This window comes from Stegodyphus dumicola, chromosome 6 (assembly GCF_044657685.1).
Source record: "Stegodyphus dumicola isolate Sdum_Otavi_A_Nest chromosome 6, ASM4465768v1".
Lineage (NCBI taxonomy): Eukaryota > Metazoa > Arthropoda > Arachnida > Araneae > Eresidae > Stegodyphus > Stegodyphus dumicola.
The window spans coordinates 211,219,464-211,245,555 of record NC_140773.1 but is presented as its reverse complement, the minus strand read 5'-3'; the positions used below and the strand labels follow the sequence as shown (position 1 = coordinate 211,245,555).

The window sequence follows — 26,092 nt, the reverse complement described above, 5'->3', positions numbered from 1 at the left end:
AACATAGGCTGTCATTCTGCTTTAATAAGTCTGCTTTGTTTTCCTTTACTTCCTTAGTCATTCTGTTTAAGTTTACTGCTTTGGTTAGTCTATTTTGTTTTCCTTTACTTACTTAATCATTTTGCTTTCGCTTGCTGCTTCGCAGCAAAGGCCATCATTCTGCTTTAGATAGTCTGCTTAGTTAAGCTGCTTTAGATAACATAGACGTCATTCTGCTTTCGTTTCCCTACTATTAAACCTATCAGCTTATGTTTCTGCTATCTGCTACGGCTGTGCGAACATTTAGGCATTAGCCGAGGTTTAGTTCGGCGTGCTGCTTTTGTATTTTGTATGCGTACTTTAAACGTATTGGTACGTATGGTAACTTGATTAGTTTCCTTATTGTTTATTTTGGTATGGATGATCGCAAGTTAGTGAAGTTCTCTTCCTGTTAATCATTAGCTTATGTAACCGTCAGGTCTGCATGCTGATAATTTAATTTTATTTACACCTGTACACTGCGGAAAAAAAAGGCACAGTTCTATCTCTCCCGTTCTACTAGGCCGATTGACAAAATTCAAACTGCGTTTTTCCTGTCTCGAAAGCGCGACTTAGGTTATAGTTATATTAGAGTTATACATAGCATTGTTCTAATACAGGTATTTAGACACAAAATCTGATCTTTTCTGAAATCACATGCCAATTGTTTTCCATATTTTGATTCTACGACTCCAGTTATGCCAAACTGCCAAGTTTTGTAAAAATCGCACGAATAGTTTTTAAAGAATTAGCTCTCAGAACTTTAGGTCCTCATATTTTAATTGAATTTGATATATATTTATTAATATTTCTTTTTTTTTTTACTAAACTTACTTGATTCTTCCTTTCATATTTCCAAATTTAGGTTCATTCTAAACAAAAATCACCTATTTTTGAGATTTATTTTTGAAATTTGTATTTTTAAATAATTTTTATAAATTTTTCGAAAAACATTTTTGAATTATAACCTATATAAAAGTTTTACCAACTGGCAATTCAAATTTCAAAATGCGCCAATATATAAATTCACGTATATCTTCGAAACTTTTGAATAAAAAGCTCTACGTTTTTGCAGGTATGCTTAAAAATACATCTACTTTAAGATGATTTTTGTAGGTTATAATTCAAAATTTTTTTCGAAAAATTTAGAAAAATTATTTAAAAATACAAAATTTAAAAATAAAATCTTAAAAAATGGGCGAATTTTATTTGGAATGAACCTAAATTTCTAACTGTGTAAGAAGGAAACAAATAAGTTTAATAAAAAAGAGATATTAATGAATACCATTGAGGAGCTAACATTTTGAGAGCTCATTTGTTTAAAAACTACTCGTGCGATTTTTACAAAACTTAGAAGTTTGGCGTAATTTGCGTCGTAGAATCGAAATATGGAAAAACATTGGCAGGACATTTCAGACAAAGTCCGATTTTGTGTAAATATACCTATGTTAGAACAGTGCTATCTATAAATCTAATACACATTCTAAGTCGCGCTTTTGAGAGATGAAAAACGCAATTTGAATTTTGTCAATCGACCCAGTAGAACGGAAGATATAGGAACTGTCCCATTTTTTTTGGCCAGTGTACTTGAGTTGTAATACTTTTACTTAGGCAGACGGCAAGAACACTTGTTTGCTAATCCCTATGGTTATTTGAGGGGATTCAGTATTTTGAATTGCCATTGTAACCATATAAATAAGATCTCCATTGTGCCAAAATGTTTAAAAAATTGTACTCATATAAATATTCGAAAACCTGCGGATTTGGATCTAATGTATGGAATTTTATTTAGTACAGTTTCTAATTTTGTAATGATGTTAATTTCTACATAAGATCTGGAATCATTTCGAAAATAACGAGTTGCCGTAGTCTTCTACAGCAATAAATGTAAACATTAAAAACCTTTTGCAACTGAAAAAAATGAAAAAAAGAAAAATATACACTTGTTGTAGGTGAAACGCTTTTTTCATTTAATGAGGAATTGTATGAGAAAATAGCTAATGTATTTATCTAATAATATATAACTATCACTTTTATTATTTATACGCAGATGCTAGTGCATGTAATATGCGATGATTTAATTACATTAATTTTTTAACATATGGGTAATGGTTTCACATTGGAATATTAAATACAACAATCTTACCGATAGTCTTCGACCATGCTACTGTAGGTTGTGGTCTACCTAATCCTTTGCAGTTTAAAGTTACTGAATTACCGCTCAATGCATCGATGTCATTTGGCATGGAAATCCAGGAAGGCGGCACTGATGGAAATAGAATTTTGACTAAATTAGATATGAAATTTGTTTGATAATCGTTGATATGTATTTAAAAATCAGAAATTTAAATCAACTAGCTAATTTATAAATAAATAATAACGTAAACGTACAGAAGGCAGACCTGATGTCCACTGCATCGAAAACATTAAGATTTTTTTAAGGTAAATTAATGACCGGATACTAAGCACACGAAATATGGGTAACATTCAAAGACTGAATTAAGGTAACTTTAATCTATTGGGATTTGGATTTACGAACTTATAATGACTTAGATCAGTTCTCAACCTTTTGACTAACGCGTACCATCTAAACAAAAATTGAAAACTTTTAGTACCACCACTACAAAGTACTACTACCACCACCACTCTTGAAAAAAGCTCAGATCACATAAATTGATGAGCGTTAGAGAAAAAACTCAATCAGGATATTGGAGTTTTAAATTTTGAATTTAATAGTTAAAAATACTTTGCTTCTTTGCTTCCGGTTGAGAACCCCTGACTTAGATTTTACTTTAAATATGAAACATCAGTAGGGGAAAATAAACACTGTCATTACATTTCGCTTTGGATATCTTAAATATATCCAAAGTTCATTTAAAAAGCCGAGAGCAGAATGGCTTCTGCAAGGCTTTAAAACATTTTCTAAGTCTTTAATGATATGCACAGTTATATTCAGATTTGTATCTCAAATGTTGTTCATATCTATCTTTTCACACATTTAAATTTATTATCCAGATATTCATAAAAAATTAATAACTTTCATGTTATTACCCGTTCGTAACATTATTATACTTTTAATACCGCTTTTAATTATACAGAAATAATTTATAAGATATTTTCTCCCTCCTGCCAGAATGCGTTTGTGGTGTAATGATAGCAGATTTAGGACGTCATCGAGAAGTTCAGGTTCGAGTACCGGCAAGGGCATTGCACAATTTTCACGTTCACAGCTCCAAAAACACTAATGACTTTACAAGTGGCTCCCGAACTAAAAGGTGGTGGGCGATAATTCGTCACCACCAAAACTTGGCGATTGAGTCCCCTAATCCCCAGTCGCCCTTTAAAAGGGAAAGTATATAAAGTATTTTTTCCTTCCTTCCAGTACGCCTTCGCGATATAATGGTAGCAAACTCGGCGCGCATTCGGGAGGTCCAGGTTCGAGTGCCGGCGAAGGCATGACACATTTTTCGCCTTTTCTGCTGTAAAATAATCCAATGACTCTACAATCTAGTAACCTGAAGTAGAAATTAGATCAAACGTGGTTACTAAATTACATACAATTACATAATGAGAAGCTGATTTCTTTTTAAATTAAAGGTTAATATGAGTAATAGTGTAATAATTAAAAAACACCAAAAAAGCTTTTAGCTCAGCTTGCTTTACAGAATAATAATTATAGTCGTATTATATAAAGTAATAATTATAAAAATAAAAAGAAACTATTTCAGTTCTGCCTGCTTATTATTAGTACCAGTAGTTTTCCTCTGCACCGTGGGTATAAACACTCATGTCCAAATTTAGCTTTACATACCAATTAATAATGATATTCCATGAAGTATACAGTCGATGTAATAAATTTTTGCAAGGAAGGTGCGAAAGACAAGCCTAACTATAATGAAATATATTTAATGAAAAGTGATCAAACGGTTTCTGATATGCAAATCAAGGTGCTACGTCATCTGAAGGTGAATCAAGCCCTTTGAGCAAAGTGAATGTATGAGTAAATTTCTGCAATGCTGTGTTTGATTTCAGTGTATGGTAATACAAAACTATTTGTTATAGCTTTGCTATGGAGAAATATCATTTGAAAGAATTTGAGAAATTTCTGCAGTTTATAAGAAAGGCAGACAATCACAGAAGCAGTGAGATGGGTGAGTATTTCAAGACAGATTGCCTTTGTCTTGTAGAAAAATTTAAGAACTCTGTAACTGTTGTAAATATGCCTGGATAGTGTTATAAACGACAAATCTCAACATCGATATCTGGTAATAACTGCCCTTTGTAACAGGAAGCATACCGCTCGGTAGTTACGTTCAGAGCTTGCAGCCGCCCCCAGAACTGTTATATCACGTCAAACTGTATACACGGTGCTTAATGAAAAAGACCTTTATGTCAGAAAGCCAAGGGTATGCGTTTTACTGTTTTCGCAATTAAATAAGGATCGTTTTAATTTGTGCAAAGAATATCAGAACCGGAGTAAACACCAGTGGTCCCATGCTTTCTTTACTGATGATTGTAGGTTTTGTTTAACATCCGATTCTACATCTGGAGAGTGGCAGGAGTGCGAAATCTTTCTTTGAAACTTTGTGGAACATTTGCATTAACCATTTCGGTAATGCAGATGTATGACCTGGTGAGGAATAATGATCAATTGACGTACGCCCCAACCCGTTTTCAACAACGGATTTATGACCTGCCAGATATATTGTAATGAGGTCTTAGAATATCGTTGGTGTATCTTCACACTGAATAAACCTCACTATTAAATTACTTGAAAGTGAAGACACTGAGCGAATAGCGAGGCCAGCAAAATCTCCTGGTCTTAACCTGATGCAAACTTATGCCACTAACGAAGGCAACTTAATGGCGACATCCCCTTCTTTGAGATGTAAGTGCTAATAAGACCACATGCTGGTTGAGTGGAACCATGTTCCCCAATCTCTGGTTAACAACATTAATGCCAGCATGAAACACGTCTTGATATGTGTGTACAAGTCAAGCGAGATCTCACTGCATATTAAATTCTCAAGCTTTAATTTTTCTGAGTTATTCCTTTTTTTCTGAACTCTTCTTATAATATATTATCACCACTTTTACTGTTTTAAAGTGCAGCTTTGTATCATATGCAGTGCTCTTAAACTTTTTCAATTGTATTTATGTCTTATGATGTTTTGTATGATTCCACACAAATTCATAAATTATACTTCACAGTGCGTTGTTGCGAATTATCTCACATGTATTACAGTAACATCAGAACAAGACCACGGAATTCATCGTGGCAAGAGCAGCAAGATTGCGTCTGTCGTTGGCAAGAGCCTTTAAGTACCATGCACGTGATAGAAACTCAGGAACTATGTACTATCACCACAGAGGTGACATAGAGTTCTGAATGGTGTCAATATAGAGTTTCTGAAGAATGAAAAGATAATTTTGAATGCGACTGTACATGCGTGTAAAATGCAGAAAAACAATAAACGGTTCCTTAAAGCTGAAGAACTTTCAGAAATTTTAACGTGTTGCCTTCTTCGGTCATAGTTAAACTGCCATTTGCAGTCAAAGAAGACAATAAAGTTTACTGCGTATTTTTTTTTTTTTTTTTTTTTTTTTTTTAGTCCAAAAAGGCTTTGTCCCTGAAGGACTATTGTTTTCACTTTGCGATTTTGCGTTGAATCACTATAAATGTCCGCTTCACTTTTCAAGCTGTTGCCAGCAAATGTTAGAGTCCTGCATTATATTTGAAGATATTAAATAATGATAAATCTGCATAAATGTATATTTATTTTTCGCATTGTTATAAAACAACGGTACATAGAGCCATCGAATTCTGAATGACGTAATCCTCCTACGAATATGGGCATGTGGAAGACCAAATTTGAAATTTGAAATTTGTTTTATTATCGATTTCATATTTTGTAAAACTTTAACGAATTTTTGAGTAACAAACTCAAGGATTTCAAAGCGAGCAATGGCAACACTCTACGGGGGAAAACCCTTTTTATCTCGAGCGTGCAAAACTGTGTATCAAAAATTCTAAAGATAGGCTCATTTTAAAGTTATTTTGCGACATTGCTATTGAACTGAATTTTATGGTTTAAGTGCAAAGAACATGATATATAATAAATGAAGGTAACACACAAAATGTAAAAAAAACGCCCCTTTGGACGTAATTTAAAATCTGAAACGTTTCGTTTTTTTTTCCTCTACTAAATTTAGTTAACGTGTCTCCATCAATATGTGCATGTTGTTTATAAGGAGTACTAGAAAGATAAATAATCTTATATGTACGTTAAAAAAACTAATCCAGAGCAAGGTTTTTCAAACAAATCTGAACAGTTAAACAGCTAAAGAGAGACATTTTACAAATGGAGAATATAAGACAAATAGCAATTGTATTTAGAGAGCTAAATAACTCATAAGTTGTTCCCAATTTATGTCATTTGAAGATTATTAGGCTTAGGCTCAAACAAAAGGTAAGCATGGATATTTAACGCACTTGAAATCACTTAATGGAGATAAAGTTTTATGGAGAAAATTACATCTTTGTTTATTTTGGGGAACATTTTCGCACAAATCTACAACTTTGTGCGATTTGCTTAAAGTTCTGTATAAAAATTATTTCTGACATGCCAGGAATATAAATAAGGAAATGAATGGATATGCACATTGATAAAGATGGAACTGGGAAAGGTAGTTTTTTGTGTATAGAAACAAACAGCTAAATTGTAAGATTTTATGTATTACCTAAAACCTCGAGAGACGTTGTGTAACTTCCTGTTCTTCCTCCAGAATTTACAATGCAAGTGTAGTTTCCAGTATCATCTTCAGTTAGAGGATCAATCACTAGGGTAGAGAGATCCGAATATGATCGAATGTCGATATTGAGTCCTTTCGTTAGTTCTCTGCCATTTTTTAGCCATTTAAATTCCATTTTCTCGCCAGATGCCGGCGTGCATGTGGCACTTACTCTTTTACCGATCTCCGAATCAGAAGGAAATGAAAACTGTTGAACTTTTAAGGAGCCTTCGCCTAAATTATAAATAAGAAATGAAACATATCCACACAGTGCATCATAATCAAAATAATAATTTTAATAATTTGATTTAAATAATATACAAATAAGGAGACGAAACGTATAAAAATTTGTCTTTATTCGCTTCTGAAAGAGGATAAATAAGAGAGTTTTATGAAACAATTTTGAAGTTATATCTAAAAGAGTATTTGTGCATTTAGTAAGTCGTAAATATTCTCATTTTATTCTAAAAATTAAGGATATTTAGGATATCACTATCATTTTAGATGAAAATTTAATTCCCATTAGAATTTATATTTCAAAACAAAAATAGGTTACTTTATAATGCATTTCCCCCCCCCCCCCTGCTTACCGTGTGCCTTTGTTGTATAATTGAAAAGAACGCCCAGCTAATCTCCGTAGGTTCGAAATTTGAATCCGAACGAGGTCATTATACATTTTTCATGACTTCTACTTTGAAGTAAATCTAATAGAGATACAATTTCGAGAGAAATAAAATTTCATTTGTAATTTTTTATGTTAATTTAAATCTTAGCGCATAGATCTCACATTTTAATTTACTGATATTGATGTATAATGCCCATACAAAATATTTCTTTGATTCACCATTAAAACCATTTTAAGCCAGTTTCAGTTTTTTTTGCAAAGCTACACAAATTAATTTATTTTTATTTCTATTTATTTATTTTTGCTAATGAGCTTTTTTATATTTCTGATGTTATTTAGTTTCATTAACTTAGAGCACCCTTTAGTGTTTAGTTCAGTACTACAAAAAATTAAATTATACAGTTAAAGATAATATAAAATCATGCTTGAAAAGGTTAAGATTTGTGGCATTTCATCTTTCTTCAGTTTTATAAAATTATCCTCAGAAGCGAAATATTCATAAATATCAGAATTAAGGATAACAGTAGATTTCGATTACAAACTATTTCTAAAACTGAATTGAAAATTCTAATCCTCTGTCACCTTAAAAAGCACTTTGTACACATCTTAAAACGCCATGTTTATCAAATTAATTGTCTGTACGTTTTTTCAGCCTTCATTATCCAGTTGTAAGTCGAAGGTAAGCTGTCTATGATTCAAGTATCTATATTTTCATTAAGTATGATAAGTTATTGATTATATTATTATTAAAACAATAGATTTTTTTATTTGAACATACAAAAACTTCTTAGACGCCGTAAATGTGCAAAACGGGGCTTATAAAAGTAAGTTAATTAAATATTATGTGCATTAATAATACAAACAAAAACAGAAACATAAAAAAAATTAATCAGAAACAAAATTTAAAGATATGCTGAATTTTCCAATGCTTTAGTCCAATGCTTATACTTTAGTACGCTTTGAAATGTTTTACTTCCCATTTGATAGTTTAATAACATTTTTGTGAATTACCTAATACTTTTAATTCACAAAATAGAAGTAAAATTTAATAAAAACCAAATTACAAAAAATATTGAAAAAATTCAGTAAATGACTCTCAAGAAGTATTGCCATTAAAGATGTATTTCTCTTATAACGTTTTCTATCTATCTTAATTATTTCCATAACCAAACAAATTTTTATTTAATTTTAGATTAAAAAAAAGTTTTTTTTTTCACTTTACATTTTCTATGCAGTTTTTGTTAATTAATATGAGTTTCAAGAAGTTATATAAAAGTTAACTTTAAAATACATTTTTGTTAAATAAGACTACATTTTTTAAATATTAAATTAATGACCCATAACTTATATTTTCTTCTTTCCAATTATTACGGATTATTACTCACTACGGATTTAAAATATTTAGAACACTGAAATTTAGTTTGATATCAAGAGTCTACGGAAAAATGTGCAACGTGCATTTGCTGTTAACAATTTAACAACAATTATTTTATGGTGTTATGTATGTTGTTTTATAAGACTTGAATGATTTTCTTAGCTTATTTAAACATAAATATAAATAAATTTCATAATTTCGATTAAAATGAATGCTTTAAACCGTTTACCTAAAAAACTGAAGCATATCAATCATACTGAAATAAAAATTATAAAGTTTCATGTAATTAATAATAGTTTTAAGTACTAAATTTTAAAAAGCATTTTGAAATGATGTCTAAGTTTTAAAGCAGTTTTTGGAGTCTAATTATATGTATAAGCCTAGTTTATTTCCAAGGACTGAATCAAATAAAATCGAAACTCCCTTTAACAGAATTAGTTTCATTTTAAACTATAATGTGTTAAGGAGACAGCATTTACGACTATATTGATTATTTTGACAGTATTTAACTTCAAGTGAAAAAAAGACAAAAAAAAAAAAAAAAAAAAAAAAAAAAAAAAAAACATTCATTTTATTGTAAATTTCGAAAAAGCATCATTTTACAGACTGAAAAACCAACTTAATGCTCACCTTAAAATTACAGACATAGATTTTAGGGAATGGACAGAAAGTTTACTTTTGTTATAAAACATTTAAGTAATGAATCTAATTTTCATTAAATCTCAATAATGTTACATTATTAACACGGTTTTCATTGAAATGTAAAGAAAAGATCCCAGCAACTTAAGGGAAATAAACCTGCCGTTCATTGTCCACAAAACTCAGTTAAGTCTTCTTAGTAATTTATTTAATTGGTTGTAAGATTTATCCAATATACATTTTTGATTAAATTAATTGTGCCTTTTACTTTGTTCCCAAACAATAAATCTGTTAAAAAGTACCGTTTTAAAACAAGTTGCCAGATATTTTAAGCTTTAATATCAGAGAGCATTAAATAACACTTTTAAGAAACATAAGAACAGATGGAAATTTTATTAAATTGCTTACAGAAAATACAAGACGTTCAGATATTGCAATATCTATATTATTAATTGATTGTAAAATGAACAAGTTATGACACAGAATATAATATCAAAACTATAAAAATCTGAAATGGAACTCACCTATTCCAAACTTTCCAATGGCGAGCAGCAGAAAATTTAGACATATCACCTTCCACAGAGGAAGAATATGCGCCATGCTTCAGTGTGACAGAAACTATAGATTTTTTGAAAAAAATATTGCCGTATTGGCTAATAAACAATTTTTTTCAGAAATTACTGATCACATGCAAAGCAATTTATAAAGTCACAAGAAGTTTCAAAACGCAGAAATAAAATAACGCATTATGGCTGGCGTTATTCACTTAACTGGGCTTCATCTACGGAACGAATGCTAGCGCCCTCACTGTTCCAGTTCATGAACTAAAATTTGCATTTAGAAATATATTAACTGTATAATATTAATATAACTCAACAATATTAAACACAAATGCATAGCAAATAAAATTTTACCAAAAGCTTGTATTTTGTTTTCACTTAGTGCTTATGTTATATTCGTATTTTAACAAATAACTTTGATCTCGCATATGAAAAAGCACACACACACAAGTATATATATATCTATATCACTCTGTTAAAGAACATAAATTTGGTTCGTTAGAAAACTGATTTATATTTCAAATAACTGGACATTTTTTATATCAGAAAACGCAGTAAAATTTTGTACGATAAATTCTCTTTTGTTTTTTATTTAATAATACAGGAGGTAAATACGCATTAAAATCAAGCGATAAAATATTCATAATTGTGCCAAGACCACGAATCTGACAAACTGAAAACAAATATGCGTTTTAACGGAATGACTGTGATAAACTAAACAGATTACTTAAGATATAAATGTAGATAATTTGGTCAATAAATACATGATAAGTATTCACAATAATATGAAGAGTACACAAATTGTGAAGAAAGTTCTAATACAAAAGTATTTTAATATGCATGGATATAAATGATCATGAATAATTGTAGTTGATAAAGTACAAAGTTTATTTTTTTTATCCACCTTTATGACTAGTTAGAAAGAATGACTTTACACCTCAGTTGGTCTTAAATATAAGCAGAAGCAATGTTATCCTTATATAAATAGATTTTATATAAATTATACCAAGAAATGTAATAACAAAGTAAACAACGCTTTGAAAAATAACAAGAGTCCAGTTTCAAATCGTAAGTAAAAATTGCTGCTTTTTTGTCCGTTGTAAGTCGACAAAAGCACTCTAAAGTCGGCAAAAGCAACGTCTTAAGTCTGCAATAAAATTTCCTACATCGCATTTAACATACATAAACAGGTGCTTTGAATTCTTAATTTAGGCAGATCTATTGAATTCTAAATTTTAGATAAAAAATCTTATCTTAAAATTATAAAAGCATCATATTTTAAAATCTTAAATTAAAAAACATTGAATCCTAAGCAGAATGGAACTCACACACCGTGCTTTATATGTTGCACGTAATACATTATGATACATATACATAGTTATTTATATAGAATATCTCTGACACAGGTTTTTTAAATGACTCTATTATGAATTTAAAACAATCTCGTCTTATTCTACAGTACTTGTATGAGACTAAAACCTTCGAAGTTAGATATCATTTACATACCTATTACTTTTACAATAATTGATTGAATCAGAGGACTACCGATTCCATTTGATACGTTACATTTGTACATCCCTTCGTCTTCTTTGGAAATGGCGTTTAAAAGTAAACTACCGTTGGGATGTGAATTTGATGTCACTGGAATGTATTCCTGACCCATACCTGAAAAGTATAGATTTGCTAAATCATTATAAATCACAACTAAATGAATGATTCCTTTTTTCTTAAGATAAAACTGTATTACTGTTTCTGAACTCGTAACATGAATAATTAGAAATATATGTGGTATTTCAAACTAGTTAAATAACTGTAAATAAAAATGTTTCAGGAAAACAAAATTAAAAATAGAAGCTATTTTAGTATTGAATCCAAACTGAAAATTTATCTCTCTCTCACACATATGAGATAAAAATAGGTATAAAGTACCAACTTTAGTTAACAATATTATCTTGACTTTTCATTTTAATTTGGTTATTTCTATTTCCTGTCCTAAAAAAAGTAACTGCTTAATAATAAAATTCTCTAAACTGCATTATTTTAAAATAAATTCTCCTCACATGTATCTCACATAACGCAAATGTTGCAGACACTTTTTCATATAATAATAGCTTTACCGAAATTTTTAGCAAGCAATAGGCATAAAGTCCCAAATAAATCATTTTGAACTGGGCTTGCAACCTGAACTCGTCGCATTTGATCTCAATTTTTAGCTAGATTGTTGTCGCTGATTTTTTTTTTTTTTTTTTTTTTTTACCTACTGTAATATTCTAAAATTGTAATATTCGTTAAACTCTCTTAATTTAAAAGTTTAAATCAAGTATTAATAATTTAGAAATAGGAAAAGTCATAAACCTATCAGGTATTTCTCCCGCATTCTTAGCGTGCCTTCATGGTGTGGTGGTCTGCACGTTGGGCGCGTATTCCAGAGGTCGGCGGTTCGATTTCCGGCGAAGGCGTTGCTCATTTTTCATTTTGCCTGCTTCCAAAAATACCTAATATCTCTACAAACCTAATGATTTATTTTGTGAATACTGAATTTTATTTTATTATGCTCTATCAGCAAATACACGCTTGATTTTAAAATGAATTTTAGTTAAATAATTTTCATTTATTAGTGACTTTAAAATGAACTCTAACTATTATTCAATAAATGTCTTTACTGAGTTTTTAGAAAAGTGAAAATTCTCACCAATTGTTTTATACCATGTGACAGTAGGCAAAGGTTTTCCAAAACCTTGGCAGGTTAATGCGACGTTATCACCACTAGTGGCATCAACGTCGTTTGGTACAGTCTTCCATACTGGTGGAACTGATAAAAGAAATTTAAATATGTAATACCAATAAATATATTTATTACACATTACTGAATTTTGAATACTAATTTATGAAACTAATTAAATTCATTATAAAATTCAGAACTAAAACTGCGCAATATCATTCTTCATCAGTTATAAAATTGAGTTATTAAAATTCTCCAGAGATATCTAAAGGTAGAACCAGAAGTTGTAAATTAATAGTATTTTGGTGTTCTCAATTACGTTTCAGAACTAATCTAACCTGTGTAAAAACAGGCAATAACAGGTAACTTTATTTTCATAAAATTAAATGAGAAAATCGTAGATATATAAATTAATTTAACTAAAAATTTTTTTCCTAACGCCATCTAGAGGTTTTTAGGCTTTTAAATGAACATTACTAGAGCTCTAAGCATATAATAATTATCTATAAATATTTTTAAATAATAGATAAATATATATTTTATATATCCAAATAAACCATCATTTCTTAACCCTTAGGAGCTTGCGATATTAAGCAATTCTTTTTCCCAAATAGACGCGATATCTGCTACTCGTAAATTTGTAATGTGAACTTATTCGATTTCGCCCACTGTAGTACGTAACTAGAATGCCAACTGAGTTCGTTCATGACTATCAAAGGGTTAATGAAGTTGTATGCATAAAATCTAAGTTAATATGGTAATGTCAAAATACATTTCCGACGTACAATAATTCCCTAGAATTTATACGTCTTCAGAATATATGTAATAAGTCTCAAACGGTATACGCAGATAGATGAAGAAGTTTTTGGTCTCACATAAAAAACTTCTTTGTCAATGCATTCATTTTTATGATATGTAGTGGCAATACTAAATGAATAATTTTGAACGTCAAGTTAGAAAAATCGTCTGCCTACTTTAAACACTGTGCCGCCCAGTATAGCGGTTCGGGAAGCCGACTACGATACCAAAGGGCCCGGATTCGAATTTCAGAGAAGACATGATTGTATTTGCCCGTCTCCTTATAGGAGGTAAAGGTAGTCCACCTATTAGGTGATTCCATAATAAAGTGACCACCGTTTCTGGCCTTAGTAGTGGTCAACGTCTGTGGATGGTTTGGGCCTGCCATTGAAAGAAAAACCTTATTGACTGTTTCATAAATGAAATGATGTTTTGGTTTGTACCAAATATTTAAAACCGAGTACAGTTCTATGATTAAAATTTTGACTAAAGTTGGTTTTAATCCTAAAAAAATACAGTGCTTAGACCATGTGTATGATGAATTGTCTCTTTCTTATTCTACAGTGATAGAATGGACAAAACTATTTCTCATGGTCCAAGATGCGTAGATGATTCTTGTGATGTCGGCCATTGGAGGTATTGACATCAGAAGATACTATTTTAGTCCAGATGAAAGTTCTGAAAGATTTTCGGATTAAAAGTCAAGGAAATAACAGCAAAGATTAGACCTATCTAAAACAACTATTTTGTCCATTCTATATGAATATCTTCAAGTGAAGAAAATCTCTGCAATATGCTTCTCCGACTTCTTTCAGAAATTCAAAACAGCAATGTGGGTTTAAGGAGTTTGATGTCACTACTCTTAGAGCACGTATTTAGCTCTACGTGATTATTATATGTTCTCTAACCTAAAATTTGACATTCGTGGAAAAACGTTTAAAGACAAGGATGACGGGAAAAGAGGCTAATATAATATAATATTTGAGGATATAATGTATGATATAATATATAATATTTGAGGATAAACTGAAACAAAAATGTATTGAGGTACAAGAAAAATATACTGAAAAATAAACTATAAAAACGATCTCTATTTCTTTGAGAAGTATATCAGCCGGAAATTTTTGGATATGCTTATTATGTATAAATTCGAAATTTGAAAACGCAGGCAATCTGTGTTAGAGAAAAGAAATGTGTAACGTATATCTCAGGATGTCATTTTTATGACTTATGGGATCAAAACGTCAAGTCATAAATGTAAAAAAAATTCTTTCACTTTTTCCTAACGTTTTAGAATTTATGATAGGAAGATATATTTATTAGTCTTTTTAATTAATTCATTTTAAAGAAGATATAAAAACTGTTAAATTGTTGCTTGCTGAAAACAATTTATGTGAGTGATATTACAAATAACCAAGAATAAAATTATTATTTTAGCCTAGTATTTTAACAGGCTGTTATATTAAACAGGAACGAAATGTTAAAAATAAATAAAGTGCTGAAACTAAAAGAAAATGAATTTCATACATAAGATCCGGCATTTGTAATACCCCGAAGTTACACGATACATAAGACCAACGAAAAGCTCTAAGTTGGGGTTTAACGTGCCCCTAATATAGTGTTCAGACAAAAAATTACAAAAGTATTAAAATAGATGTGGGAAATACGGGGTCATTTCGATGCTAAAGGCTTCATAAAATTTAACAAAAACGTCTGTTCACTCAATTCATAGTTACAAAGCACAAAAAAGAAGAAATAAAGACTATAACTCATGGTTACAAAGCACAAAAAAGAAGAAATAAAGACTATAACTCATGGTTACAAAGCACTAAAAAGAAGAAATAAAGACTATCAAAATAGGTTTTTTTTTTTTTTTTTTGTTTTTTTGTTTTTTCTGTACCAAAGAATAAAACAGGGACCTCAATGTGTATATTAACTTAGAACAACTATAACGCGAACTATAAATTAACTGCAGTTTTTGAAGAAGAGTGAGGATTTCTAAAGAATTTAGCACCAATTACTATACTTTGGAGCACATTATTTCTTTAAAACTAGTTCAGATGTAAAGGCAAAGTAATGCTGTGAGTTACTGACAAGCGTTAATGTGTAAAATACACTGATGTACAAAATTATCTTTACAGGCATAAAATCATGTGTTTCTTGGAAACTGTGAATTATAATTTTATGAATTTGTGTGCATTGATACATAACATCATAAAAGATAAATTGAAAGAAAAAAATGAAGAGAGCAGCATATGATATAAAACACGATATGAGATAAAAAAACTAGTATGGAATATGATTTCTTCTGACTTTTAAACGCACTTTTATAATGTTAATGCATTCGTAATTACCTCCAAATGTAAACATGTTTACAAAGGCTGTTCTCACATTTTTAGACGCCTTTGCTTTGCCATAGACACAAATCGCCTGCTCGGAAATTTTTTTAACAGCAGTCATGTTTTTGAAAATGTAAATTATTGTCTGCTATTTGATAATTTTGTTTTCATACAAAATGGCGCTTTTAAAGAAACAATGAACGGCAGGCTATGTTTGCGCTCTTTACGAAGAACTTTATTTGTATTTAGTTACTAAAAATGCTTCGAAAGCAATGAGGGTTTGGTGTCTAAAGCAACGATAGATAATGTTGTCAATAAAAAAGGAAAACAAAAGTCAAAGTTTGACTTTAAGGAAAAACATTGTTCAAAATACATATCCAAGAAAAAAACGGAATGTTTCGAATGTTGCAATGGTTATAATTTCAGTGTTAAAATAAAATCTTGGAAGCACAGTTGCGTAATCATTAAAATGCTCAGTGTCAACTATAAACATAATGATTAATGCTGATTTGAATCTTAAAATGATGAAGAAATGTGTTCTGCATCGCCTTTCTCCTCAACATATAGCCGAAAGCAGAACGTGCTGTAGAATTCTCTGAGAAACAATTATTCGGAGAAAGATGTTGTCACAATAGATGAATCTGGGGCATATTTAAATGATCTCAATAAAAAGAGAGCCATTTCTCATCATCAAAGAGAAGAAAAACATCTTAGAACATGGTTCAAAGAATCTGAAGAAAGTTTTACAAAGGGATTAATGATTGTTGCTGGTTTTTGATATAATGACAAATAAAAATTAAACACAGTGCAGAAAACTATTAAGGCCAACTTCGCATATTATCAGGAACATATGTTATACCCAATTTTCAAATATGAAGTACATTTTATTTACCCGCATTGTCGTCAATCGGTAGAACAGAATGAAGGCAAAGCAAGCAGCCATACGTCAAAATCCACTATTAATTTCCTGCAGAATATGACACAAGAAAACGTATGTCAAGGCCATACATACCCTTCACTCATATCCGTACTAAATCTTCTGATGTATCATCCACGGATTTTTGCGCTTCTGGACTTTTAAAACGCGAATTGTCCAACGTCGACCTACGATCCTCTTTGGACTCCGGAAAACTGTTCAAGAGGAATGGAATAAAATACTTTTTGTTCTAAGAAAAACGGATTATTGTTTTGGAACTTTCGATGCAAAAAGATAGTGAAGAATAAGGGTTATCAAATAAAACATTTAAAACACAAATATTTATGTAAATACAATAAAAATGGTCCAAAAAATGTGCGAACAGCCTTAGTAGAATGAGAAGTTAAACTAAATAATCAGTAAAGAGAACATAGGACCATTGATGTTCACTCCAATTCTGATGTTCTTTGTGCCAATTAAAATGAACCTTCTTATGCTGTGAAGACGATGAAACACATACCCACGGCCTTTTGGCAAAAATGTCTTTTTCTTTAAGCCTTCAGTGTACAGTTCACCGTTATATATGAGTTCCAATGGCGCCTGCAAGCTCTGAACGTAACTGTCGGGAATATGACTTCCCGCAACGGCAGGAAGTTATGGCCGGGTATCGGTTTTGTGAAACAGTTGTTAATCGTTTAAGACTTTGTACATGCATTTTAAAAATGTTCCAGAGTTCTTAAATTGTTTCCATTGTGTACAGACTCTCTGTCTCGAAATACTCTCGTAAAATAAGTTATCGTTTTAAGTGATACTGTTTACTGTTGTTGTGGCATCAAAAAAAAAAAAAAAAAAAAAAAAAAACACCATCAGAACGAGACATAATTACACAAATTTTTTAATGTCAATTTTTGTTATTATGTGTTCTTATATGTTGGTTCAAACAGATCTTAACAGCTTTTGTTATTATTACCTTAAGAAAGGTCACGCATACACGCAACTTGAAAACATTCCATTAATTATGTCTGGTTTGGTTTCTTGTAAATCCATACCAGTTTACAAGCAAGAGCTTTCAAGCAAATAAAACTAAATAACTAGATAAAGATTAGATTAAACGAATGCATATTTTACCTAAGACATCAAGAGCAGTTGTAAAACTTTCTGTAACTCCTCTTGCTGAAACAATACATGTATAATTTCCACTATCTTCTTCTGTCAGTGGATCTATAACTAGGGTAGACAGATCAGGAAAGGATCTGAATTTTACATTGTTTCTTGTTGCTATATCCTTTCCATTCCTCAACCATCTGAAATCCACCTTTTCTCCAGTAGACGTAGCACATGTAGCAATGACTCTCTTTCCAATAACAGATGTTGGGAAAGAGAAAGGAAATATTTTTAACTGATTATCTCCTGTAAAGTTATTAAACAATTGTTCAAGTTAAAATTGCAAACTTCATAAGTTTTATTAAATAATTGTGTATTGTAATAAAAATGGATAATAATAGTCATTCCACAGCGCATTTGTAGATTTAGTAAGGGAAATATTTTTACATCATAGCATAAACATGAGACATTAAACAGTGATGTGTAATGGTATCTGTAAAGTGCATATCATATTTCTAAAAATTATATAGTGACATAGATCAATATAATTGGCAATGAATACTCACCCGTATTGATAATATGCAAATAGAAAAAGTTATAACACTTTTGTTTTTCTAAAGTTCTTTACAACACACAAATTAATGTAATTCTTTAACAATCAAAGGGCTCGAATTGTTTGAGAAATTTTTGACAAAACGTATTAATTGCAGTGTTTAAAGACTTCTAAATACTAATAAAATTAAAACATTTTAAAGTAAAGTTAAATATTTTGGAAAAATAAATTTAGCAAAATTTAACATTTCAATTAATCTAAAGCGTAAGAAAATAAAAACATTTTTTCAGTTCTTTTTATGATACATTCAGAATTTTTTCCAATAAATATTCCGCACAATTCTGAAAATATTATCAAATCCAATGAAAATTATATCTTCTTATTAAGGGGCAGAAATTTGAATATAAAGTCATATATTCAGTATTAACAACTAAATTAAAAATTTTGTCACTTTTCCTTCAATTTCTAAAATTTTGGAATCGGAACAAATTTGTTATGCTTATGAATTCATTACAATCAATTTATTTAACTTTTGCAAAATGGGTCTAACCCAAGATTACACTTACATAACAAATAGAGATTAAATTAAGAAAAGACATTAGTTTAAAAATAAAATTACCCTTAATTAAAAAAAAATTATGACAGCGCATTGTGAATGCAAAGCATTCAGTTTCAGAAGTGTCATTAAGAACAAACAGTTGTATAAAATATCATTTATTCTCCTAAAAATTATTTTTATGACGCATACCGATTTGCGCAGACCCTGGCATAGCAAATCAGTCAGGGCAAGTTTGCATTAAATTTTATTTAAAATGACTGGAAAGCTTATTTAAAATAAGCTGTAATTCTATTTTTGCATGAATTATTTCATTAAGCAAGATTTTTTATAAACTCCTTCATAACTTAATATTAAAACAATTCAAAATAAGTTATTAATTACTGAGTTCGATTAAAAATTAAATTTCATCACATAAAATACTTCTTTAAGGTAGTAGATACAAGCTATATTAACAATAATTTGATATGCATTGAAAAGCTGGATGTCTACCGAATTTTAGACGAAGCTTAGAATGCATCTTCAGTGGCCTTAGAATAAAATTAACACATGTGACTAGGACAAAATTTTTCAACTTGAAGTATGCTCTATTTAAAATAGTTAGAGTTTTATTATTATGCTACAAGAAGTTTATTCACAGAAGTTTTCTTTGCATATTTAAGCAGTTTAAATACATGAAACTATTACATACAGCATGTACTGCATTTCTGAGGACAAGTTTGGGAACAAAATGAATAGTCATTTTCAATCTTCTTAAGAATAAGACAGTTCTTTAGTTTTGCAAATAAAAAATATTGATATTCTATCGTTTATGTGGCGTTGTATATCTTTTGGTTTGTTGATAAAACTAGAATAAAGAATTATCTTATTTGTTTGTAAAATACAAAAATAAATAAATAAATTTCATTCTGCTTACCTGAAATTCCATGCACATCCAAGATACTGAAGACCACAGAAATAAGCAAGAACGAAATGATGAGTGACATTTCGATGCTTAATCAATGAGGCTTATAAAAAACTTGATCAAGATGGGTGCGATTGATATTTAATACTCTGTAAATAGATTTAGATGTATTAAGCGTTTTTGTTCATTAGGAGAGTATAAATGAAATTGTTCGTTAAAAATATCCGCAATCGTCAAGGTTGCCTGTAAGCAATTTAAATGGCGACTTCTCAACAGTAATAGAGGCAGATGTAGTGTGGGCACTAGCGCCCTCACTGGTTTGATTTTTGAACTAAAATTCTATTTAAGATTTCTATTTGATCAGAATGTAAGTTAGCGTTGAATTCTGTTATGAGAAGCACAGGTCAAAAGTCGAAAAATACGAGGAACATGTATCGTCACATGTGTGCCAAAGTCGCAAATCTCCAAAATCGTTTCTTCGAGAAAAATGCCTTTAAATTAAAAAATGCTCATATATTGATTTTATAAATTTATCTCCCTTAAGCATAATATCAGATCTTTACCAATAACCCAGAAAATTATATAAATGAAAACACAGAAGATTAAATATTCGCATCCTTAAATATTATTACTTTGCATTAAATGTGTATTTATGCACAGTTAATGCAAAGTGAATGCTTTGTATACATTTTATTTGTTTGAAAACAGTCAACAAAATTATTCTTTAATAATTTTTAATGAAATTTCTATTTAACCCTTACATAAACCCTTTACATAAAGATATTACTTACAACGCGCATTCTCTATTCAGAGTCTGCTGAATATTTAGAAAAAATATTCTATATATGCCAACTCAAGCATATTTTGTATGAAGTTCAGCATTTTGAAAAAATTAGAGCTATAGGTACTATCTCCCTAAAATAAAGAACAACGTTCTGTCACGTGTTAATAATTAGCATTCAAGTATTCTGTAAGTATAAATCATTATTATAATTTGATTTATACTTACAGAATAGTTTATGAAAATTATCTATAAGCTATATATCTTATGAAAACTATCTATATCTATATTGAAGGCATGTTTCACAAAAGTTATATTTTGAGAAAGTGCATTTCGGAGACCTAATGTCTGCACTCTGTTCGTGTCAGTCCTGTAAATATTTTTGTTATAGTTAAATGCATATCATTTTGCATATTTTAAAACTTATAGACAATTTTCATAAACTATTTCTCATTGAAAAAATCCTTAATAATTTTTTAAACGACAATCTGTGATTTTAATACAGTAGAAGTAAAAAATTACTTTGAAGAATTTCGTAGACTATGCGCAATAATATACCATTGTAAAATTTCATGCTTTTCAAAGATGATACTAGAAGCAACATTATTAGCCCATACAATAATACAATACATACATACATTTTGATACAATTTTCTAGTTGCTTATCTTAAGTCTACAGAGTAATTAAGAATAGAAATCAGGGAGATGGCACAAAAAATGCTCAATTGTTCTTGAGTGTATTTGGACTTCATGTACAAAACTCCGGAAAAATTTTTAAGAGTTATTCATGGTATGAATTATATCGATTAGTAGCAACATTGCATGAAATAATACATATATTATATGTCCATGCATTCCGTTACTTTCAGATACCAATAGTGTATATTCTGAACAAAGAATTAAATATCATAGTCAGTAACCTTTTTAGTATTTGGCTCGCCAGCTGCCGAGCGGTGGCCTGAACACTGGTCTTTCAGTCCGAGGTTCGAATCCCGCGAACGGGCTGGCTGCATGGGCGTTTTCGTAGTTTCCCCCCCCCCAAAAAAAACCATACATATATAAAGACTCAATTGGGTTTATTCAATCTTTAAATTCGCATAGCTATTGAACTCTCAATATTTTAAGTATTGCGAAACATTAATAATAAATTTATTTAAGAATTTATTTCTTTAAAAAGTATTTCGAATTTTAACTTTTGACGGTTTATTAAATACTTAAGTCAAAACCAATAATATACTTTTTGTGTTATAATAGAGATAAATATGTCAAATACTAGAATGAAAGTTTCCTCTTCGACGTTTCAGAGCAAACACTTGTCGAAATTGGCTCCGGAATAACTTTAAAATAGTTGAGAAAAATTTTACTATGCATGTATAAATTTGATTATATATCAATATACAGTTTATCAGAAAGCATAGATTCTTTACATAATCATATCAACATACACATATAGCGAACTCAAAGGTTTCATATCACATATATTCTGTACGATTTAGAGTATTCTGATGCGAAATGTAAAATCACATGCTGCAGAAAACAACTGCAAGGTTTAAAAAATTGTTAAAGATAATTATTCAGTAGGAAAGATTATCATGTCACATTATTGATACTTGACATAATTAGTTATCTTCTGTTTGTTGTGAATATCAATTGCATTTCTTTTATGACGTAGGAAATGAATATAAAAATCGATCTTAAAACTAAAACCAATTTATAATAAACAGTATGGGAATTTGAGAGTAAGTTCTGTGTTTCGCTCTTTATTATGCTAAAACATTACAATCCGCAGAAAGAACACGAAAAAACAGCACTAAAACGCAGTTCTAATTTCATCGGATTGCACGTAAATGATGGAATTGATACAAAAAAAAAATGGAATGCATTTTATTTTGTTCTAAAGAGCAAATTTTGTTGATAAGTAGACATTCATTAAACATTTAAATTTGAATGCACAAAAACAGTTAGCACATTAAAAGAACATGTTAATTGTATTTTAATATTCTAAAAAACGTAATTTGTATCAATATACATGTCAAATGAATAAAATTGTTTATATATCATAACTGGAAAAATATGTATTTGAAGAAAATTCAAGAAGTAATTTCTTTCTTTAGTGTGAATGAAATAATATCACAAGTATTTTATTAAAGAAAATGCACAGAATAAATTGATTATAAAATAAGAAAAGCATAAAATTACGCAAAGAAATAAATACTATAAAGTTGTAAAATATTTTAATTCCTTCTTACCCAAAATGTTGACATAAATTGTTCTCGTTATAGGCCTTCCAACATTATTGTTGGCTTCACATAAATAGTAGCCACTATCCTCTGGTTTAGAATTCAGTAAGAGAAGACGACTCATTCCGGAAATTTGCTGTTGTTGTTCTACAACAGTAGAAACTTCAGATTCGCTATCTGGAATGCAAGTAATAACCTTAATTTAAATTTTCTAATACACATCTTAAATTATTTATAGAATAAATGTAGTAAACTCAATTAATGGAAAAAATATTTAAAAAATCTGCAAACGTAATAACTATCATCCATTATTATCAAATAAGTGCTGGTAAAGCGGATGAGCTTTGATAAATATTGTTACCCAGCCGCGGTAACAGAGCTTCCCACAAAGCGGTGTTAGGGTTGCCAGAAAGTGGCAAGAAAAGGCAGGGTTGCCAGACTGGGCGGGAAATCGCCCATTTGGTGACAAAATGGGCAATATGCCATAGACTGAGCGAGAACATTCTAGAACAAATTCATATCGGTTTTCCCGAGAATGTTCTCGAAGGCAGGTGAGAAGCTATATATACTCTGCCTGTACGTGACCTTGCGGGTACAGGTAGTAGAAGAGTATGTTGAGTAGTAGAAAGTACCTTGAGTTTAGTAATAATGTCTTGATTTCCGAGAGCGATCGACCAAGACGGGAGCTGTACTTTAGTGCTTTTCCGAAGCTGTCTTCACCGTTATAGTCTGATAGCCTAAAGCTTGTGTTGCTGCTTGTTTCAGCGTGTTTGTCGTAGCTTTTGACGACTGTAACGCGTCTTTGGAACTGTCCTGTATAATACGGTCGAACAAATTGTGTTTTGATTCTTCATCAAGTGTTGCCATCAACCACTCCAAATCCACGAACCTGTAGAACACAACAATATGTATTTACAGTGTTACTTTGAGATCAGTTCCAACACAAAAAGTTGTTCTGTTCCAAAGAAGAAGTGCAATTTTAGTTTTTAGTGACTGCTTGATTTTTTTTATTGAAGGGAAAATGTCAGCTTGTAACTCCATGACTCAATGAGCGCCACCTAGCGGCCGCCGGAAGAAGCACCGGCCAAGAAAGATAATAGCCTTCAGTCGGTGTACTGGAGTCATGAACTAAGCATGCTGTTTCCCTGAGATTTACTTTGTAACTTAAATGTTTAATTATAACGCCTTTAATTGTAATGTTTTATCTTAATTGTGTTTCGTTAATTAAAAGTATTTAAAAAGGCCAAGTGAGTCTTTTGTTTTTGGTAGTTTTGGTTATAAGCTGATATAAAATTGAAAAGGGTAAAGGCTTTCGTAATATTTACTGTACATACAGAACTTAAGCAGATAATTCTGCAATAAACTGCAGATACAGACAGTTGCTCTTATAGCAGCAAAATATTATAAATGAAGCTGCAGTTGAATCTTTATGCAATTTTGAAGAATTTTATTATGTGATGATATCAGAATCAGACGGAGTGTATACCTAGTTAAGTAAAAAGTGAAAATATTAATTCATTCTACTAAAGAAAACACTTATCTGCAAATATTCTATCATTAGTCTTTACTGGCAAAATTTGGTTTTTGTTTGACAATAATTTCGAATGATTATTTTATTTTAAGAGAAATGACATGTCTCTATAGTTTTCTGTTCAAACGTTTCCTTCTCAAGTATAATTTTTCAGTCAATCTTAAAGTTTAATATAACAGACAGTGAGCTACAAAAAATAGTTTTTATGCTAAGGTCCTCAAACATTCTTAGATGTGAGGATTAGCATTACGGACCTTTGCAAAAATAAATATATTTCATGCCTTGGAAATATCATCTAAATCTAATTCATCAGTGGCAGCATTTTGTAAAATTTTAACAAAGTAGCAGAGACAAATTAGGACGAGCACTGAAATATTATCCATTATGTTTATACTAATTATAATTCTCCATAATGTTTTAGCATGGAATCGGTTTCCTGTTATGATTCAGTGTATAAAAAATTCAAAATTTTGCTTACCTATCTTCTTCTTCCACGTCACTTTCGGGAGAGGCAGCCCAGTTGCTTTGCAAGGTATAGTAATATTTTCTCCAGCTTTTAAATCCTGATCATGTAAAAGGTTTTCCCATTTACTAGGTTCTGAAATTCGTAAAAAATATGGATTTTTTATATAAATTCTGCACTTTCTCATAAATTTTCAAAACTTGAGTAATAGGATGAAAAATAAATAGAGGTAACTTATGAAATATAGCAGTCAATGAAAAGGCTGGAAGCATTTTTTTATAGAAAATTATTAAGTTGCATTTAAGTGAAGCCATTAAACTGACCAAAATAATATTCATCTGAGAATTTATGATCCATTTCTTTGTTTCTCTATAAGAGATTTAAATCATAATGCCTCATTATGATTATGATATTAATATTTGAATTCTTAAAAGAATGCAGACTTTATAACTTGGAATTAGCTTGTAATGACTTTAACCAAAATCGCCGCTAGGCAGTTTTACAACTATTGTAATATAACTGAGAATCATAAATTCTGAAGCCCGCTGCTTCTCTAAATTCAAAAAATTTCGCCGCCCCTAAACTGTGCTACCTATATCGTTCTCTGAATGCTAAAACGTTTTTCATCTCTAAATTTTTCTGGTCTGTGTTGTTGTAATTCTAAAAATTTTCTGTCGCTAAATATTATACCGCGCGATGCGGCTGAGCCGGAGACACAGATACCTTAACGTTAGATACATTTTTTTCGTATTATATTTCACACAAGAATAAAATTATTGCACATTTAAGTTTTCGATGATATTGTTTAATTCTAATGTAAAAACTAATAAAATTAATGAAAAATATTATGTAAATGATAAAAACATATCTATTATTTAAAGTTTGATCCAGGAAGAAGATATTTTCCTTTCTTTTCTGCATGACAAATGCATATTTGATACAATTCTATTAAGTAAAAAATTAATATTATTCTGGAACTAACACGTTAAATATGGGCAAATTAAGTTACGGTAATTACATCAGAATCCTCTAATTGAATCTATAAACTAAAACATTTGAAAGATAGTAGGATGTTAAATCATGGATATGACAATTGTTAGATTCATTTAAGATCAGGGTACTTGCGACAACTCAAAATATTGAACTATGCAGCTTTCGTTCTACTTTTAAATTACT

At 30.3% G+C, this 26,092-nt stretch overlaps 1 protein-coding gene across 4 annotated transcripts in view; it reads right to left on the bottom strand.

Moving 5' to 3' along the window:
* The window catches only part of LOC118194022 (cell adhesion molecule Dscam1-like), a 234,218-nt gene that overhangs the window by 193,238 nt on the left and 14,888 nt on the right, over window positions 1–26,092 (bottom strand). Inside the window, exons 1-4 of one of the 4 annotated variants that reach the window (XM_085819466.1) lie at window positions 19,914–20,153; window positions 17,913–18,194; window positions 12,702–12,821; window positions 11,516–11,674 (exon numbers count right to left, since the gene is read on the bottom strand). The exons of 1 other annotated variant lie outside the window; for it this stretch is intronic. In XM_085819466.1, the coding sequence (XP_085675592.1) occupies window positions 11,516–11,674; window positions 12,702–12,821; window positions 17,913–18,194; window positions 19,914–19,983 (631 nt within the window). In that variant the 5' untranslated portion in view covers window positions 19,984–20,153. Of the gene's footprint in view, window positions 1–2,164; window positions 2,285–6,759; window positions 7,045–9,973; window positions 10,223–11,515; window positions 11,675–12,701; window positions 12,822–17,912; window positions 18,195–19,913; window positions 20,154–22,931; window positions 23,100–24,931; window positions 25,052–26,092 lie in introns of those variants that run through there. 2 more of the 4 variants (XM_085819459.1, XM_085819462.1) reach the window with 2 other exon arrangements.